At 37.0% G+C, this 19,796-nt stretch overlaps 2 protein-coding genes across 12 annotated transcripts in view; both read right to left on the bottom strand.

Annotated features, from left to right (window-relative positions):
• Positions 1 to 3,130, bottom strand: part of LOC124164520 — an 86,963-nt gene extending 83,833 nt beyond the window's left edge. The window contains exon 1 of the mRNA XM_046541870.1: positions 2,852 to 3,130. Within this exon, the coding sequence (XP_046397826.1) occupies positions 2,852 to 2,884 (33 nt within the window). The 5' untranslated portion in view covers positions 2,885 to 3,130. The remainder of the gene's footprint in view (positions 1 to 2,851) is intronic.
• Positions 3,131 to 3,765: 635 nt separating this feature from the next.
• The window catches only part of LOC124163414 (tight junction protein ZO-1), a 267,749-nt gene continuing 251,718 nt past the window's right edge, over positions 3,766 to 19,796 (bottom strand). For 10 of the 11 annotated variants that reach the window (XM_046540312.1, XM_046540315.1, XM_046540309.1 and 7 more), the window contains 4 exons: positions 18,343 to 18,759; positions 17,321 to 17,545; positions 12,414 to 12,832; positions 3,766 to 5,492 (listed from right to left, as the gene is read on the bottom strand). In XM_046540312.1, coding sequence (XP_046396268.1) covers positions 5,194 to 5,492; positions 12,414 to 12,832; positions 17,321 to 17,545; positions 18,343 to 18,759 — 1,360 coding nt within the window. In that variant the 3' untranslated portion in view covers positions 3,766 to 5,193. The remainder of the gene's footprint in view (positions 5,493 to 12,413; positions 12,833 to 17,320; positions 17,546 to 18,342; positions 18,760 to 19,796) is intronic. The other variant, XM_046540314.1, reaches the window with a different exon arrangement.

The raw sequence follows: 19,796 nt of genomic DNA, 5'->3' as shown, positions 1-19,796 counted from the left end.
ACACCATCTGGCTTGGATTCTCAAATAGCATACAACAAATATGTTCGAATTCCAATAGCCCAGATGGAATGCTCATTTCCTCCACTGGGAGATAGGAAAACAATGAGACGATTCAGAGCTGAACAAAAGAGGGTAAATAATAAACAATTTTCAAGCTTATCATTATATTTCGAGTATACTACTAAGAATCATCGAATTTTCGGCATTTGTTCAATGCGAGACTTCAATGACTGAAACCATGAACTAACTGAGCTATTACCGACATTTTTCAATTGATGTCAACCAGCAACAATAAATCAGTCTTAAAAATACTTAACACAAAATGACATTGGTAAAATTATGGTATTCGAGTATTTAATAACACTGCTCTTCAATAGGAGTGAAATAATCGACTGGATAAAAACGGTTAAAATCACTTGGAGACTTCTATGACTGAATATCCATCCATCACACTAACAGAAGTAAAATGCAGGTTCTACTACATACGCAGCATGTGTTTTTCTTTCCAGGAAATATAACTGCAGTATACTCGCCATTTATACATAATGCGAGGATAATAACAGACTTGTTAAAATTATTTGCTTCGATTTATAACGGCAGTTTCAGGAGTCACTTGAAAAAGAGAAAATTTTCAGGTTTTATAAATCACTGAAAAACGAAAATTCACAACTTCTAATAAGAATCTTTTCGAGTGACTGATAGAGTATGCATTACTTACTGATACTTTTCGGAGATTCGTCATTATATCTCCTTCATGAAGCTAAATTGGGAAACACTGCGGAGGATCAACAATGGAGTGCATTAAAGACGATAAGCAGTGAAGAGAGCTTCTCGCAACCGCGGAGCAGTAACTGTAACAAGTGTTTTTCCGTCGTATTTTGTAATGTCTCGCAATACACGCGAAAAATCATTCACGAAAACATCCATATCTTTGCATAATTACCCGCTTCTGTGGCGTCGCTGCCAAGTAATCGCCGGCAAAGCCATGCGTTCGAATCTCAATCGAGTAAGTTTTTTTTTTTGTCAAGGCATACATTCACATGATTATCATTATTGTTAAAACGTTTACTGTCAAAAGATAATTACATAGTAAAAAATTGGAACAGAAAATAAAGGCGTAAACATCAATAATATTTTTAATAAGCGTACGATTTAAAGACTGAATGGCCTAATCATAAAATCCGACAAAGGGATGGGATGTGAAATTTCAACCACCTGGACGGAAGAGCCCCCCTGAAATTACTAGCTAGGCGGTTAATTCGGACGGCTTAAGGACTCAGCATTCCTAAGAAAGCGCTAAGAATCAATTTATCGAAATGTTCTACGGAGCTTGGTGCTATATAAAATAAGTGCATTAAAGAAAAAGATTTCTCAAGAATAAAGACAAAGCCATTTCACCCCACACGGGAGAACGTCATGTGGCTGCTAAGAATCACAATAAGATCATGGGCGTATCCAGGATTTACATTGATTACACCAATGGAAAGGGATAGGGACAGGACATATTCTCTGGACCTGTGTCCAGCATACTGGACACGAAATTTGTTATAAAAATCAGTATCAACTATCAAGGGAAGAAACAGCAGCTCCTCTTTGCTGTCGCCCGAGGATAACCTTTGTATTAACTCTTCCAGGGGGAAAAGTAACAGTTAAACGTGAGTTTATCCTTTATTTATAACTGTTCAAGGGATAGAAAACTTGTCCTCAATACAGTGGGGCTCTGTCTGTTAGGAAGAGCGTTCAAGGCAACAGGCATCCCATGACACTTACCGGGAAGACGAGAACCCTGATAGAAATCGGCTGGGACGATACATAGAAATCTCCAACGCCGAAAAATTAAATATTCCGGGGTAAAATACCTAACATTCCAGCGGAAGACTCCACTCAAAAACTGAAGGGAGGCCGTGATAGCGCGATCATGAAAGTCTCCTGAATAAAACGTCACCGATGCATTCATATATCCACTCAGTAGGTACTGCATTCATTCTTCACGGCTGGAGAGGGAAAAGTGGGAGGTAGGGGAAAGTTACTCCTCATTTACTATCGGATACAATATTTCTTTCGGTTCCGCGAGGGCTTCGCCAGAGGGCACCACTGACACACATTCCTCAGACCAGCAGGTGGTGGTAGCGCGACCCTGGGGGTGATATTCCAAACTAAATAGGGACGTACTTTCCCTCCCCCTGCATACCCTCTCATTCGTCTCAATAATAATCCGCTCCTGCTCCTCTCTCCCCCTTCCCCTAGCCGAAAGGAACTCTCCCCCAGCCTCCATCCTCCTCCTCCCCTCATCCTATCCTCCGACACCCCGCAGCCCGTGACATGCGGGCAAGAAGAGAACGAAAGGGGCGGGGAGGGGAGCGAGGCACGCAGGAATGTCTCACGAATCGCGCCTTTTCGGACGTGGAAAACTGCCGCGACCAAACATAACTAACCTGGCCTAACCACCATTTACGCCCAGCATTGCATTTTCGCAGATGATTAGACGTGCACTCGAGTTCAGATGCCACCATCGCGCCGCCGTTTCCCTTGAAAAAATCACACCAATGCGCGCACCTACCTGAATTCCAGCACAACCCACTGGAATCCGCCCCGTTATCGACAACACCAAAGGGTGGTTCTATGTGGTGTGCGGCAAATATATAAGGTTTATAATTCTCCGCATTGGAGATACACGGTTAGCCACTTTTTCAATGAAATAAGAGTGGCTAAAATACAAAAAAATGCGGTGTCACCTTCCATAACCCTCGCTCTAATCTATCTCCGAAGTAGGCCCCCAGGGTGGAATTCGCCTTGCGTAATCAGGAGCATACGTAAAGCAAAAGGCAGTGAGTAAGAAGAAAACACTTACCTGAGCACATGACCTGGCGAACAGGGCAGCCATACACTCTCAAGCAATCACACTATCTCACTCCAGTTTGAAATTCATTCAGCACAACACTACACATGCGTCACCAATATTTGAACAGCACGATAATACATATGCCAAGTCTCGTCCGGCTAATGTATTAGATGCGAAACATTACTCCATCTTCAATTTTCTCTATTGCCTCAGTCATTTGCCGTGATCTTCGTGCACGAGTCCTGTGCGACGTGACAACTCTGCCACTACACCATTACCCTTCCGCCATTTTTTAACACAGCCTCGAACCCGATGACCGCATTCCACCAAATTCCAGCCGTGTTGCAAGCGCAATACTAATTGAAGTTACTAATGGAATTACAATTATGCGTTATTTTATTTCTGGTGGAGATATTTAAATTTCAAATGCTTACTTTAATCTTTTTTTTACGAGAAAATGACTTTAATAAACTAGAGCATATAAATTCTTCGAAGGGAATCGCTCGTTGACATCTCCATCCAAATCTTCGTCTACGTACGCATTCAAAGAAAAGGAGTTTCGGAATGTGCGCGCGATTAACTACGAAGTAAATTAATTTTCGTTAACGATCTCGGCAGGTGTAAGATTAATTATATTACAAACTATTTCCTGGCTTCTCAAATGTAGTTTCAACGGAGAATTAGCCTAACATCGAAGTACTTTTCCGTTGTCGCAGATATTTTCGTCCAGCGATTCCTAGCTTAAGGTCATTTAACTAACTACTATCCCTGAATTAACTATTAAGCTCGTACCCATAGGCTAATGCACGAATTAACTTCATCATGCTATGATTAATGAAGAAGACAAGATGGAATCTAGCTGAATCCGCGAAAAAGCAATGATTCAGAGAAATGTATCATGGAATTCACAGGGAACAATTCTGTTTAAGGCACCATATAATGTTCTTTATTGTACAAAAATACATAGCTAAATGTCAACAAATATTTATAAAATATTGTACATTGTTGATAGAGACATTATTCATTTAGATACTCAACATTCAACAGACTGTCACCTCATATTCTTTTCGAAATCATGCCTCAGTAAATATAATATTTAAGGATTTACTATATACACTCAAAACCATGAGATCAGAGCAGTGTATCGTTAAGTTAATATTACTGAACACTCAAGGTATACAAATTATTTCTGCTGTATCTCTCAGAAATCTACTGCATTTTGTATCCCACAACTGGAAAAGGTTTTCTAGAAAATATTAAGAATGAGACCACCTATCATTACAGGTTATGTGCCTTGTTTAACATATTGGAAATTTTAAGCCTCCCAAAGCTATACAGCACATTAACTGGCAAAAATAAATACAGAGTTTTGTTTACGTTTTCACACAAGGTCCAAAGCAAATGAGAAATTGGATCCCTGAAGATTTTTGATCACACCAAAAAATGTGTCCATTGCACTATTAACCTTCATTGAAAACAAACCAACAGCAAAGAGACTCAACAATAAGGCTGACTTTCATCACTGAAAGGACAAATTGCCACACAATATCCCATTAAACTCTGTGTCAAATGTTTTGATCTGTAGAGAATTGTTTAACAAGCACAACACTTCATAAAACCATAGTCATTTTGCTGTTAAGCACTCCTATTTAAGATCAAAGGAATATAGGTATACATATATCAAAATACGCACTGATACAAGATATAATTGTCTCTTTGGCCAAGATTAATTCTTGTCGGCAACATTTCTACAAATACATGCCATCTAAAAAAAACACATTTGCAGCTCTGCTCAAAAGGATAATCTCTAGGGAGTGACACGTAATTATAAAACCAGTTATTGTTGCCCATCAACATGATTCAGACTGATGTCCACTATGTTGATATATTATCAACTCATGGGAGTCACTTTAAACCTTTAAGAAGCAGATTACAAGAGAAATGCAATTCAAATTTGTGGACTCACAAGTTACCTTTCACGATTGAAATTCAAGAACTTGAGGCCGTTAAAAACAATTCATAGAGCATTAATTTATTTTGCAATGCATTTGAAAAAATCACAAGGAATTTCGATCAGAATCATCATCTATTAATCACTAAAAACCACCCTAATAGCCTCAGCTGTCATATAAAGCAATTTTATATAAGGGCATTCTGTCACACTGTTCAACCAATGCCTCCACAACACCCAGGGATGATGAATATAGAAACTTCAGGACCTCGTCAAAATTTAGCAAGCTCACTTCCTTATAAAAAATGTACTTTGTCACATATAAAATATGCTAAGGCATTCCAATGCAGGGAATAAAACTTGAATCACTCTTCCAACGTCTTCCAGTTGATCAACTTCATCAAAAGTGATCCACGAGAACTGAAACCTGCCCACTCCCACGGGATATAACCCCATTCTCTTCAGCCATCAAGAGTCTTTCGCCCAAATCAACATTTTTCCAGGCCATTGGCTTGCCTGATTTTGTTTGGCTAGCCCTTAGGGAGAGATGGAGGAGGGAAGGAGATGAAGGAGGTGATGAGGCAGCCGGAACCATCCCGACTGCATTGGCAGGAGAGTGTGGTAAAATCAATTCCACAGGCTTCTGGAAACGAAGACCTTGAGGCCCACAGAAAACCAAAGGACTCAATATCGTCTCACCTTGAAAAGACCAAAGGAATACATTATTCAACATGATATAGAAGTCATGAAATGTTTCAACGGTTGAAATAAGAACTGCAATGCAATATGAATAGAAAAATTAGGATAACATTAATTCATAGGGATACACATGAGAGGAGCTGATGGGTGGCACAGCATCAGGAAATGCATCAAAATCGTGTTATACATTTCTACACTATTGCACCTTGGTGATGTCCAGCCAGAGACTGCAACCACATTTATTAATAGATTTAAACTTAGACAAATCCCAAATTTCTAAATTAGGCTGATGCAGATGGTCTGACACAGACTGATAATACTGACATTGAATTAGATATCCAAGCACACAAATCCATAGGCCAGATGTCATCAGAGTTTCTTGTGCTGGATGATCTTGATTAGATGCATTAAGAAGAGAAGCTAATTGGTTATGTGTATATTTCCTAAGGCTGGTCGTCTACTGGAGGTTACTGATGTGTAGGTAGAAGCTAACACAGCATGAGTGTCAACACACATTTATGAGATAAGCGGCTCCAAATTGCAGAGATATTTCACAGCAAGAAACTACCGCATTGCACAGTCTAAGATGAACTGTTGGTTCAACATAGTCAGAGGGCATTTTAGAAATGAATAAGAAGCATATTTTTTCAGAAAATCACCTAAATATTGAAGCTTTCAGAAGAATAATATCTATAAATGAGATTATTGGATAAGGCTAATTTTGGGAAAGAGGGTTTTTTGTGGAGATCAACTAGATGAAAAATATGATGATGACAGTGAATTACAAGCCTGAAACATTTTTTTTCTAAAGAACTAGTCTAACTTTGCTTGAGTAAGTCTGGGTGCAATACAGCAGAACACAAAATTCAGACACACAGTGAAGGCTGAAGATAGTGCAAAAGCCACAAAAAACATTTTAAAGGGCTGCAGGCGGCAAATACCATCTTGATGGGACCTTCGCTGTACCTATTCAAATATATGTTTGAAGCCTCTCACTCCAAACTGCTTGCAGTGGACAAGATTACTTTTTTTTATCTTTCAACAGGATCTACCATGCATAACTGCCTATTAATACTTGCGGTGCCTTAGTGCATAGCTGCACATTGTTGCTTCCAGTGGATGACCAGCCTAAAAAGAAACACCTGAATGCCAATTAAAGTAGGAAATGTTACCTCCAACACTTATTTTTTGATTGTCAAAGACAATCATCCACTGGGAAAAAATATGAGCTAACCTGGGAAGAGGGAGGCTGAACTCATTCTGTAAACAAATATGTATATCCCTTCCCATGTATGATAACCTAAGTCAGCAAAAAAATGGCTTTAGAGATAAATCTTCTATGCTATGAAACATCCATTTAAAGCATAATAGTAGCTATCCTCAATCACCTGAGTTTATTCATACAGCTACATTTAAACATTAATAAGTAAATGTTCAGTTATACATTCCAGAATGCATCTCATGGATAACTGGGTCAAGTTACGTTGCCCACGTATACTGCTGATTTGACAGTTTCCCATCAGCGAGCGGCAGAGGAATTATGAGCATTATTCTATGACAACTTTGGATCAATCTACAATTCTTACACCAGCTAGAAAAGTGGATTGACTGGGCCTGATATTCCTACCACCCTGATACTCATCATTAACTAAAATGATTGGAACTAGAGTGATAAATTCAAGATCAAATTTAAAACATATAGAACGTCTATACCTAAAAGACCACCAATAGGAGTAAAGAGCCATTATTGAATAGGGTGGTTTCCTATTATTTTTTTATTGCTTTAATCGAAAGATTATTACTCCTGGAGTACGTTTTTCACGCTTTTAGATTTTTAAGTGACAACATCTATTTTTCGCGATTAAATGAAAAGTGAAAATTTTCAAGCGCGCGAAAAGGCGACGCTTAAGTATGAATGCCGGGAAATATCTCCGTACGTCGTATTTCTGGTTCCCCCTCCCGCCCGGTGAGGTGACCTTGAGGCGAGGCTTAGCGCTGATACGTCGCAGGATGTTAGCGGATAGCTGAGTACCTTGCTGGATGGTAGCGCTTGGCTTAAAAAAGGTTTATTAATACCTTATCAAACGAATAAAACTTTCCGAACTTAGCCAGTTTTAATAGGTGATTATTAAGACATGTTTCCCTGAGCTCTGTGCCTCATGCATGCATTGGTAACCTCAGACGATGTATAACTCCTATCCTCTCGTGTAGAAACTAGGTCCCTGTGACGTCATGCGAAGTGGAATCGCATGGGCGCCAATCTGGCCTTTTTCAAATGAGGATAAAATTTGACCCTTGCCATTCGTCTAAACCGGTACTTCAAAAACCAAATAATTATTGTATTATGAATACACTAATGGTGGGTAACGAATCGCAATCAATGCCTTTCGTTTTCTTTGATGAAGGAAACTACCCTATTGCACTGTTGATTCTATGTAGTATGATAACTCTGTATTTAGTTCTTTGAAAATATTATTGAATCAATACTCCCAACCCAAGTCTGTATCAAAATCACTAAAACCATTGAAAGCAAAATATCAATCTACATACCTCATCAACAGTACCTCCCTCATGAAATTTGGATAAAATATAGTGGGAGCATGATTTAGGCCACAATGTAAAAAAATATGTTAGCATGTTACGAGAAACTTTATGCTGAATATTTTTAAGTCATTGAATAATTAAAGGTATGCATATACAGCAACAAACCAGTTACCTAAATTAAACTGTACTTGAGAATATTTAGTGGATCAAAATGTTGATAATCAATATGATGTATCGTATGTTTTAAACAGAGGGCACTACTACATTTAGTATTGGATCATTATCATTTTCCAAACATGGGTTATTTTTAATAAAAAATTAATTGGTCTACATTCAATCATTACTTCTATTAATATTTGTCCTCGCCTAAGTGGTGTTGCCTCCTCTCCTGTCAATATAAAGTAGGTAATTTAGTTTGACTCTCTCATGTTATATATTTCCAGGAAATTACAAAATTATGCTGCTGGGCCTTAGGTTTATAATATAGACATCTTATTCATATGTTTCTCAGAAATAAATCCCTTTCCATACAAACCATCAGATTAGAAGAAAAATTTATATCATCACATCAAGAGAAAAGAAATAAATACCTACGTTGTACTTGATGTGGTTTTTGGATCAGGACTTAGTTCAACATCTGCAATATGAGATGGCTCCACTATGGATTTTCATCATTCTAGAAACGTATACATCTATTAATTTATTCTACATGCCCACTGAAAACTATCTCTTTTGAACTTTGTGCTTCACAAAACAGGAGTGGTGAAAAACTATCCAAACAGGATTCAAACCTATAACCCTAGAGTTAGCAGACTAGGATGTTATCCTATTACTACCATAGCTAGGATGGTAAATCAGCAAGATAGGAAAAGGTTTCATGTAAATAAGCCATAAGAAAATTCCATTAAAGAAATGAGACAATTATTTTCATTAATTCATAGACAATTCAGGTGATTAAGCCTCATCTACACATACATACCACCCCGAAATCCACCTAAAAGGCATGTGGCAGGGGGTGTTAGGACACTAGCCATTTGCACATAAAAAGGAAATATGCATACCCAAGGTAGAAAATTAGCAAGGATTGAATTTAAGCTCAAGGTCTGATGTAAAGCCAAAATTCCTCAATTTATCCATTTGAGGGCAGTCAAAAGGTGAAAAATTTTCACTGCATTAATAATGCATAGATGTAAAAAATACAATCCTCATAAATTTAAGTTTATAGTTTAATACATAGTATACATTTTTAAATATTACACCAGCTGAGGTGCAAGTATGTCGTGGGACAAGAAAAATCTTGTCTTTGCGCCTTCAATATATCCTTGTGCCTTCAGTATCCAGATGTTATTTACCCCTATGTAATGCATCCACCACTAATGTGAGGTTTGTAACTAAGTTCCTGCCAAAAATGAAAACTTTTTTGGCATTTTGCTAATTAGGAGAGAAATGAAAACAACTATGTCAATCAATTTCAACTGAGTTTCACCATTATGATTTGGAAAAGAGACATTTTACAAGATCCGAAATTTAAATTAAAGTACAAAAAGAAACAGTTATTCACCTGATAAGGGATCAGTAAAACTAATATATTCATACTACGATAAAAAAAATATTGTCTAATTAGCATTGTATAGAATGTTGAATAACTATGAAACAATTATAAGAGCTAAAGATGAATGACTTGTAAAATTATAAGTGTTGTACATATTTATTTGGCAAAAAATCACTAGCAATTATGCACGGAGGCTTCCCCTCAGCCTGTGGACGTTCTAAAACAGCATTATTATCATTACAGTAAATTTTTAAGAGGATAACTTCGTAAAAATTGAGATATATATAAGCAAATTAACAAGCCCTAACTTTTCCCTAAAAATTAAGTTACCTACAGTTCTATCAGAAATATATCCTGAGACTATGCGACCCAATTTTAAATTCCCATCCACTTTTACAGAATAGATAATGCAATTTGTGCAACTGGAAATTGCCTATTGGGTAATACCTTGAATGAATAAATATTACTGGATACACTACCTTCCCAACAGTTTTAAAACTAATTCATTCACAAAACGCAATCATTTAAAACTCTTTCCTTGTTTGCCAAAAGGTAAATTTGTATTCATGCTACAAAAATTATTTACATATTACCTCAACATGAGATAAACATTAGTTTTCTTGATTAACATATGGACAGTATGCACCCAATTTTTTCACATTAATATCACAACCACAAGCATTAGAAAATGGCAAAGCTGCAAGGATACTGCTGATTTATTTATTTTTTTAGTTTACCTAACCCTTCAGCTGTAGCGCAATTCAAAGTCTTCCACTATTCTGTGTGAAAATTTGCCAAGATGGCCAGAACCTTTTTTTCTACTCGGAGGAGCAGCTCAGGTTAAAGACCCAAGTAATCCTCTTCTGCCTCTTTTTCCGAGGACCTTCATGGAGGACCCCAACCATGAAGGACCACATTTGTGAAGTTTTGGATAATTTGATGAGATTATCTCATCAGCCAAAATCTAGGAAACAAATATTATGAGAAGTTTGTCCGTGATTTTCTGTTAACATGAAGGAAATTAGTTGATATTTACCCACAAGGGTTAAAACTCTTTTATGCATCTAACTTCTCTCATCCAGCCACCAGAGTGCAATGAGAGATTAATGGAAGGACAGACTGGTACCTCAAGGGAATGGAATGTGACCTTTAACAAGCCAGTGAGGGACTATTTTGAGTAAGAAATGAGGGCTGCAAATAATCTCATTCATAAAAGAAAGACAAAGGGCCACAAAAATAGGAAGGGCCCAGAAGAGGATGGTAGAAGTGATGGTTAAACATTCTTGAACATGTTTCCGGCAATCAAAAGTACACTTTTTCAAGTACATATTGATGGCTAAGTTCTAACAACATGTATGTCTAAAATAGTAACTTTTCAGGAGAGCAAAAAAACGGTTATTTTTTTACTTGTACACTGAAATTAAAAACCAAAAGTTCATAAACCTGAAAAAGAAGTATTCATTTGCAAACGAAGAGTTGTTTTTTGCTTGTATTTTTTTTTTTTAGTTCTATTACATTTTGTTTAAGATACCTGTCTCAAACCGGCCGAATTTGAGATACGTGTTGTTAGAACTTAGACATCGATTTGTACATTTCTCACAGCTGGAGGGTTAAGCTAAAAATTCATAATTTTGAAATGTACAAAGATATTCAATAATGTAATTCATTACAAATTATGAGCAATCTATGACTAGGTTAGGCAAGGTCTACCTTTATGATCCTAGGATATAACGTTTAATACACGTGTTTTGTCTAATCTTAACTCATTAACAGAAAAAAACTTAAGTACATACATGCAGCAGTGACACACTGATTTAAAAATTGTTATAATTTTTTACATGAATCATTTAGTTGTTAGTGAGAAAATAAAATTTCAAACACCCATTAGTTGACACCCATGCTAAAAGCAAAATTTTGCTACTAGGTGGTGATGATAGAAAGGTTTAGGATAGGGTTCACTGCATATATGAAAAAAAAATTAAGAATCCAAAATATTAGCAAGCAAGCATATAAATGTTGAATGAAAAGAACTTTGTTGTTAGAACAACATTGTTTTATTTTAACATGTAAAATGTGTTGCACCTTTCTGTGGCATTGTGCATTATGTGGTGTTGTGCATCAAGCGCATTGCTCTGGAGCATTTCAGGGAATATAAACAAAAGGAAATAAATGGGGAAGGAGGTTAGTAGGAAGATTTTGGTAGAGATTAGGACTACATACCACACTGGGTATCTAAAAACTAGGCAACTTCCCTCTCCCCAGTTTCTCAGGTTCCTCATTGGTGTCCCTAGAAACCCAGTGTAACATTAAGTTAGAAAAAACAGAAATCTTTCTATTCATGCCCTTCCTCATCATTCACGTACCAGTATTTCCCTTAAATATACATAATTAATAAATCATGTTTCTTTTTCTGTATACAGAATGTGCTTTGTACACTAAAGGCTGATATATACCTCTTATATGCTGTTTATGTGAAAGCTTCTGTATACTGTTTACGCATACTTAGCATCCAAAACATGCATACAGATTCTCAAGGAAACAGTATACACTTGGTATACGTACAGTATAGGTGCACAGTTACCAGTGGGCTGTCTGGGATGCACCAGCGCAGTGCACATAATTATGCCACATAGCAATAAAACACATTGTGTCAGTAAGAATAAGGTCTTTTTCTTGGAAAAAAATTCCTTCCATTCAACATGAATAACGAGCACTTCCACCAAGCAAGATCTGAATCCATTGATTTAAAAGACATGAATGACCCGCATGCATTCAGCTACAAAATTTAGAATCCCTTCAGTAACTTCCTTTGGACGTGATCTTACCTTTATCAGTGTCAAGTGGAGGTAGAACGTTTGTGTCACCCTCATCCCCTTCCTTTACTAGCCCATTCAAATTAGCACCACCACCGTCACCCCGTGACACTCTCAGGTATATCCTCTGAGAGGATCCTTCCGGGAGAGCCCCAGGAGGAATCACCAGTGACACGCCCAGGTTATTGCCACAGTCCAGACGACCCCCTTCACACCCAAATACACCCTCCGCCGAAGCCAGAACATCCCCACTACCATTCCCTCCAGTTGTACTGTGACTATTCAAACCATTCACACCACCACCACGAAAGCTGTGAGAAGGGGATAAGTCCCTGTTTCCAATGCTATTGGCCCCACTGCCAGACTTCCTTAGACCTTCCTCTTCCAATCCTCGGGATTCGCTTTCAGTTTCCCAATCAGAATTCTGTCCTCTGGAGGGAATGGAAGGAAGGAGGTAGACAGGTAAGTGGAAAATAGGGCAAGAAGGCTAAGTAGAATGATTAAATAAAAAAAGAAGCAAACTCTCTCAACAGAGTCAAATGGAAGTTACAGAAAAATCATACAGGCATTCAAATATGCTAGAGTGAGCATCCAGTAAAACAATCTACTCTTGTCAAATCAGTATTAAAAGTTCGTTATTTACAAAGCTTTCGGAATAATTTTTTCTCTAAAAAAAAACAATAGTAAACTTTGCTAAAAATTGCACATGATTTTACATAATTGTTCAGAAAGAGGGGAAAATCTACCAACTCAGAGAAAGGGGGAGTGTTTCTGTGAAGCAATTGCACATACACTAAGTGAGCTACAACAGCACGTCCCTAAAATGAAAAACAATAAAAAATACAGGTATGACTACCAATGTAAAAAAAATATAAAATGTATAAAACACACGTGCAATTACAAATTAATATTTAAATAAAATTGGCACAATCCATGTGTAAAAATCAAATCGGTTTGAATTTATAGAAAATAACAATAATTCTTTTATGTAAATCTAATAAGTAACAAACTAAAAGTAATCATTTTCATCATAGTTTCTACCACAGAAAAGGTTATGAGCACTGCACAAAAAATCTGATTGATGTCGCCTTGATAGGTGAATTTATTAGAAATTTATGTATTTCCTTTCTTCATCAATCTTTGATCAAATATGCACGTTTTGGAGAGAATAAAAAAATGGCACCCCTTGTTTTATAGTTTCACATTAAAAAATCAGCCCATCCTAACTTGAAATAAGTTAATGTAGAAGTTGACTTATCCTCCTTCCATCAAATAAAACATAAAAACATATTTCCCCCTAATTAGGTAATAATGGAACTCATCATACTGAAAAACTACTTCACACATCAAGTACAACCACTAGGGTACCTCATTTCGTCAATTTTTTCTGTGTGGATACAATGCTACACATTTTCCTGCAAATCCTATGCAACCCTATGTAAAAATATGCTAATACAGCAGATATGATGATTTCTTTCCTAATAAAGTTATACCTTCTGTTACATTTTTTTTCAGCAAAGTCAATTGTGGAGATCAATTAAAACAAATATTGGCATTAAAACCTCAATACACGAGTAAAAAGTCCTTTTTTCATTGACTAAATACATTGTTGTATAAGGTAGCCCACTGTATTGATGGGCTGGTCGGCAGTGACCTCACGATTGAGATCTTTTGTGTGAATGATTGATGAACCAGATCACTCTGATGAACGAGAGAACCTTATGGCTGTTCACAACCGATGTCGTTCGTCAATCAATTGCAACCAAAGCTGCTCGTCAATCACTCACAACCAATGTGGGTATATTGATTGTAAATCATTCTTGACTGAAGTCCGTCACTCGCTCACGACTGAAGTGGCTATGTTGGTTGTCAATGCATCATGACGGAAGGTGGTTGTTCTTGATTGAGAGTCATTTGAAACCAAACATGGTCACTCGTTTTTCTAGTTGCAGCATTCAGTGACTAATTATGAAGCTCTACTCAGAAAGTTCTACAAGAACCATTTTATTTGAATAGTAATCTAGGTCATTATCATACATCTTATTAGAGTCTCTCTCATTTGATTTGTTTCTTTATTTGGTGTCAAAAATATGAACAAGACAGTTCATTCATCATCTCTACTTTCGTAACTTTGACGCACAGCCTTACCAACCACATTTTTTAAAAGTCACTTTCATGTCTGTGTCCTTGTCCTTTCAGCCAACTGTGATTTTCAGGTGACTGTTTCAAAAACTTATGTTTGTATTATTCTCTATACCTCAGGGTAACTTTTAATGATTTTGCAACACAAGAAAGTGCCTTAAGGAATAACCGATAACGCATAGAACAGAAAATATCAGGTAATATGAATTTCCTGCGAAAGACTTCTAAATCAGTATTTTCAAATTTTCAATCTCCCATGACATGAGAAGTCATGGCACAAGGGTATAGCATTGACCTCGTGTTGGCCAGTGTAGTTTTCACACACATTTTTGAACACCTGATCTGGAAGTTGACGAAAAATGTACACTCTGGTATTGAGTTCCATACAATTTCTTCATTGTTTCTACAGAAACATTATTGCATAAAGTCCTATTTCAGATTTCATATTTATTTTTGATAAGGAACAAGAATCCTGATCAGATACAAAGAATCAAGGATAGACTTCGATAGGAAAAATGTGGACATTGGGTCTTTCCGAAAATTGCAATAAAAAAGTATCGAAAAATTCCAAAAGTATCCTGCATCATGGATATGACTTGACGAAAATGCAGCCCCCATAAGGGGAAGATCTGGCAAAAGATACAATTAACGTAAGTAACAAAAGCAAAACCAATTCAAGAAGAAGCAAAGAACAAAAGCTGTACAAAATGTCACCAATTACAATCAGCATTTATGTCCTACAGGGGATGATATGCACACAAAATTCAGCGGGTTACATAGATTTTCAACCCATGAAATTCATTGCTTAGTTTATTCCTAATGATCAATGAACATGCTACTAATTGAGACTATAGGAGATAACTCTCATTATTTTAGAGTTAAATGAAAATTCCTAATCACTTGCACATTAAGTGACACCATTGCAGCTAAATATTTATAAAAAGAATTAGGGCACTCTTCAAGTTTCCAAAAGTTAAATTACAAGTTAATCAGATTAATAATCGAAAATATAGTTATTATTGGGTAAATAAATTCATAGAGCATGCAGAGGTTAATGATGACAGGATGTTTAGACCTAGGTGAACCAAGGTTGAATTGTACATTTGGATTATTAAGGTTTAGTTGACTACAGCTAAATACTCGTTTATTAAAATCATGTGCAAATTCAAGAACACCTATACAGGCCACACTCAAAAACAGGATTCTTTCTGTGCAGAGACAGCCTAATAGGCAAGGAAAGCTATTTTGGTATATTTGATTACTTTGACTAAAGCCTGGGTCACATGGTCATTTTTCCTGTCCCTCAGAGTTGTGGCCCCAGTGATAGGTTTTCTGGGATCAAAAGAGTGATTGCTCAACCTATCATTTTCTGAATCGCACGGTCATTCCCACCGTCCCATTTTCCATTGATTATTCCAATACTTTCCATATTTACATCTGCCATTCAGTTAAAAGCCAAGCGTGGCGTTACCATCACCATTAGCAGCCATGTCTTATGATTGGCTGAAGGACAGTGATAGCAACGGAAAAAGGCACACGCTGAGTGATGGAGAAAGGAATGGCAATTCCATTCTTTGAGCTATTGCAGAAAATAATCACATGAAAGGGTAATTTTTTCTGCCATCATTGGATCAATCACTGTAGCTGTCCCTCGGAAGGGATGGAAAAAATGATTGAGTGATTCAGGCTTTAAAAAAAATTGAACAATCTGGCCATAAAATAAAAAGAGTGGTGGGCGCAAAATGCAGCCAGTAATAAGCTTTTCTTCAGAGCATGGAGCAGAGTTCTTGATAGAAGAATAAGTAAAGCATGAGACATTTATTTATCAAAGAAGAAGTAAGTAAATGGCTAATTTTATATCAGCTTAGTTAAGCAGTCCATGAAGAATAACCTGGTATTGTAGCTGCAATTTTACATCACCACCAAGTGAAGGTTCCCATAAGTGGCAAAAGTATAATTCAATAAAATATCATCCATTTAATTTGCCTCATGCTGGATTTGCATAATAAATTACTTTATCGTGTGCCAAAGATATTAAGAGTGCCTCCACATTTAACATAATTTTGTGATAACATCATACAACTATTACAACCTTTCTCCAGTTAATGTCACCACTACTATGTAATAATATCATTCAAATTCAGCATGAGAAAAAGGGACAATAAAAAAATATTGTGAGATATTGGGCAAAGTTCGGTTTTTTATTATTATTTTTTACTATTTTTCCAATGGGATTGGATGCTTTGTAAAGCATCATTGTGCCAGACACAGTTTTCAGTGTATAGGAAATGATATTAAATGTGGGCCTGCTGCAGTATAATACACAGTTTTACTTAATGGATTAATGTTCTGAATGAATACTGATATTCAATTGGCCGAGGGATGCAAAAAAGCATGAAATAGAAGATGACATTTAAAATGAGTCGAAAAAGGCATGTATCTATCCAAAAGGGGTGGTAACTAACCGACATACCTAAGCATCCTCTCAATAATCTGAATTAGAATGAGTTCAAGCTTCAAGAATAATTTAGGCCTCATATTCTGCTCCACCCCACTTCCACATACTTGCCTTCCCCTTGAGAGTGTCACAGTTAAACAATAATTGACATTAGTTCATAGGATGAATGATTTCCCTTCAAGAATCAATTCAACTGTCACCTGCAGTCACTCCGTGATTTCACCCTTTATAATTACACAATTTTTGGTAAATTTCACAATAATATAGCTAGTCAGCAAGGAATGCTCCATGAACTCCTATTTTTTAACTGATTTATCACCTCATTGCTCCATGTTCCACAAAAAGAAGTCTGGGATCATTAGGCTTCTTGTAAAGTTCAAAGGCACTTCCCCTCTGCTCACGATTAGTAAGATCAAGACCACTAATTTCACGGCTGTCAGGCACTCCAGGACCACCTCCATTGCTATGGTGATGGTGATGATGATGATTGGGATGTGGTGGAGGGTATTCTCTTGGAGGAGGCACGTTGTAGTAAAACTGTCCCCTGAATTACAGCAAAATGGTATGAGCTACAGCATTGAACTATAAAAACTTAACATGCATATCATCATACTTTCACTTGAGTCACGATCAATTTCCGAATTCAAAATTGCCGAGGAAATAATTTGAAACAAGAGTAGCAACAAAAAACTGCAATATTGTGTAAACTGACGATCTTCCACAAATTTCATTTACGTGAGTACATTTTTGAAAATATGTACACTTTACACACAAACAGCTGGATGTTCAAGTCTTCTGATGTGAAAAATTAATGATGACAATGATAAAAATAGTCGTAATGCAAATATTTACAATAATATGTATCATAAGACTAAGGATGGGACGGTTACACTTTTTGGTTGGTTCTAATTCCAGTTCTTACTACGTATTGGTTCTTGGTTCTGTTTCTCAGTTCCAGTTCTTAATTTTTCCATTTTTATTGCATAATTTTTTAAACATATCATCACTTTTTACTTAAAAATAATGAAAACTGCCTAAAAAAGCACATGAAGTTATTGCGGGATTGATTGGATCCATTACATCACCCTATTTAAAGTATTTTACTCACAGAAATTACACTCAAGAAAAGATTTCAGACATAGTTTTATCAAAATAAAAAAAAAGCCTAGTTCTATCAAAATTATTTCATTACCGATTCCACTTATTAGCTCATGAACTCAGTATAATTGAGGAATGAAGAATCAAGCCAACCCATCCCAAAAAAAAAGATAAAATTTTGCTCAAACAAACATTGGGCAAGTCCTCTAGATTATACACTGATCAGATTGACGATTTATGTACCTTGGGGGTTTTGCCATGGGCGATGATCTCTGCTGCTGCATGTGCAGGTGGGAGTGGGTTCCCCCACCATAGGGAGGCTGGGGATACGGAGGCTCTCCACTGGATCCAACATGATTCCGCTCAAGGCTGCCCCCTGGGGTGACTCCTGAGTCCAAGTCCTCACTTCCACCATCCCGTGAGCTCCCTCCGTTGGGTATGTGAGCAGAATAGGATCGAGAGTGGGACGGAGGAGGGGGGGGAGGTGGGTGGGGGAGATGGTTGCCTCCTCCACCTCCACCCCAGAATGCATTCTCGTGGTTCTGAGGCTGCTGTGGGGGTCTATAGTTCTTCGGCTTTGGGGGTGGGACTGGTTTGTACGGTATGCTGCCGCTGTTGGTAGCTGGAGGGGGGGGACCAGGTTTTGACCGGTGCTCTCGGCTGGTGGAGGGGAAAAAAAATGCAAAATTTGTAAAACAACCAAGGGATGAAAATGATGCATCTGTAAATATACAATCAACACCGAGCCCTGATGGCAATTGAAAGGAAATGTGAGTCAAATCTACAATATAGTCAACGTTCCTCAAGTCTATTTGCCCATTACATACACATTTCTTAAGCTTTGATACAATCAAATTGAAATTTTGTACACAAATAGTAGTTCCTGCGTGAAGAAAATTATAATCTACATTATAATTAGTAGATAGGCCTTAAGGGTTATCTCATGGGATAAGTATAGGAATCCAGGCAAAATTGTGTTAATTTGCTTTTCTTAATTAAAAATAACAGAAACAATAGACAAGGGGAAAATTATTATTACATTTAAGTTCCACCTACAAGTCTTCTTTCTTTTATTACTGTGTTTTTAACCTCAAAATCACCCATTTTCTATACAGTCAAAAACTGTGCATTACCTTGGAAACCACTGCAGTGACTTTATGGATGATGTATAAAGCCCATGTTATAATACTTGCAATTTAACACAGATGAGAAATTTTTACTGACTGAAATCCTTATTAGGTGCTTTGCTAACTTAGGTGAAGAAAACTTACAATTCATACACCACGGAAAAATACACAGCTGCAACAAGAGAAAGTCAACAGGAAAATTAATCACCAGAAAAAATAAAGTGGATGATAACGAATGGTAGATTCACCCTATCTTCAGTATTACTGGGGATGAATTGAAAGTCTACGATATCAGTTGATAATCACATTCGATTTGATTGAACATATTTGCCCGCTTTACGAGAAGCTGTAATGACTTATGCCACGACCACAAAATATTTAGATGGCTTGCGGATGAAGGGACTTCAATAGGGTGGTTTCCTATTATTTTTTTATTGCCTAAATTGAAATATTATTCATCCTGGAGTACGTATTTCATGCATTTAGATTTTTAAATGACGATATCTATTTTTCGCGATTAAATGAAAAGTGAAAATTTTTAAGAGCGCGAAAACGCGACGCGTAAGTATG

This window comes from Ischnura elegans, chromosome 8 (genome assembly GCF_921293095.1).
Source record: "Ischnura elegans chromosome 8, ioIscEleg1.1, whole genome shotgun sequence".
Classification (NCBI taxonomy): domain Eukaryota; kingdom Metazoa; phylum Arthropoda; class Insecta; order Odonata; family Coenagrionidae; genus Ischnura; species Ischnura elegans.
The sequence above is the reverse complement of the archived record's forward strand: the minus strand, read 5'-3'. Positions and strand labels throughout refer to the sequence as shown.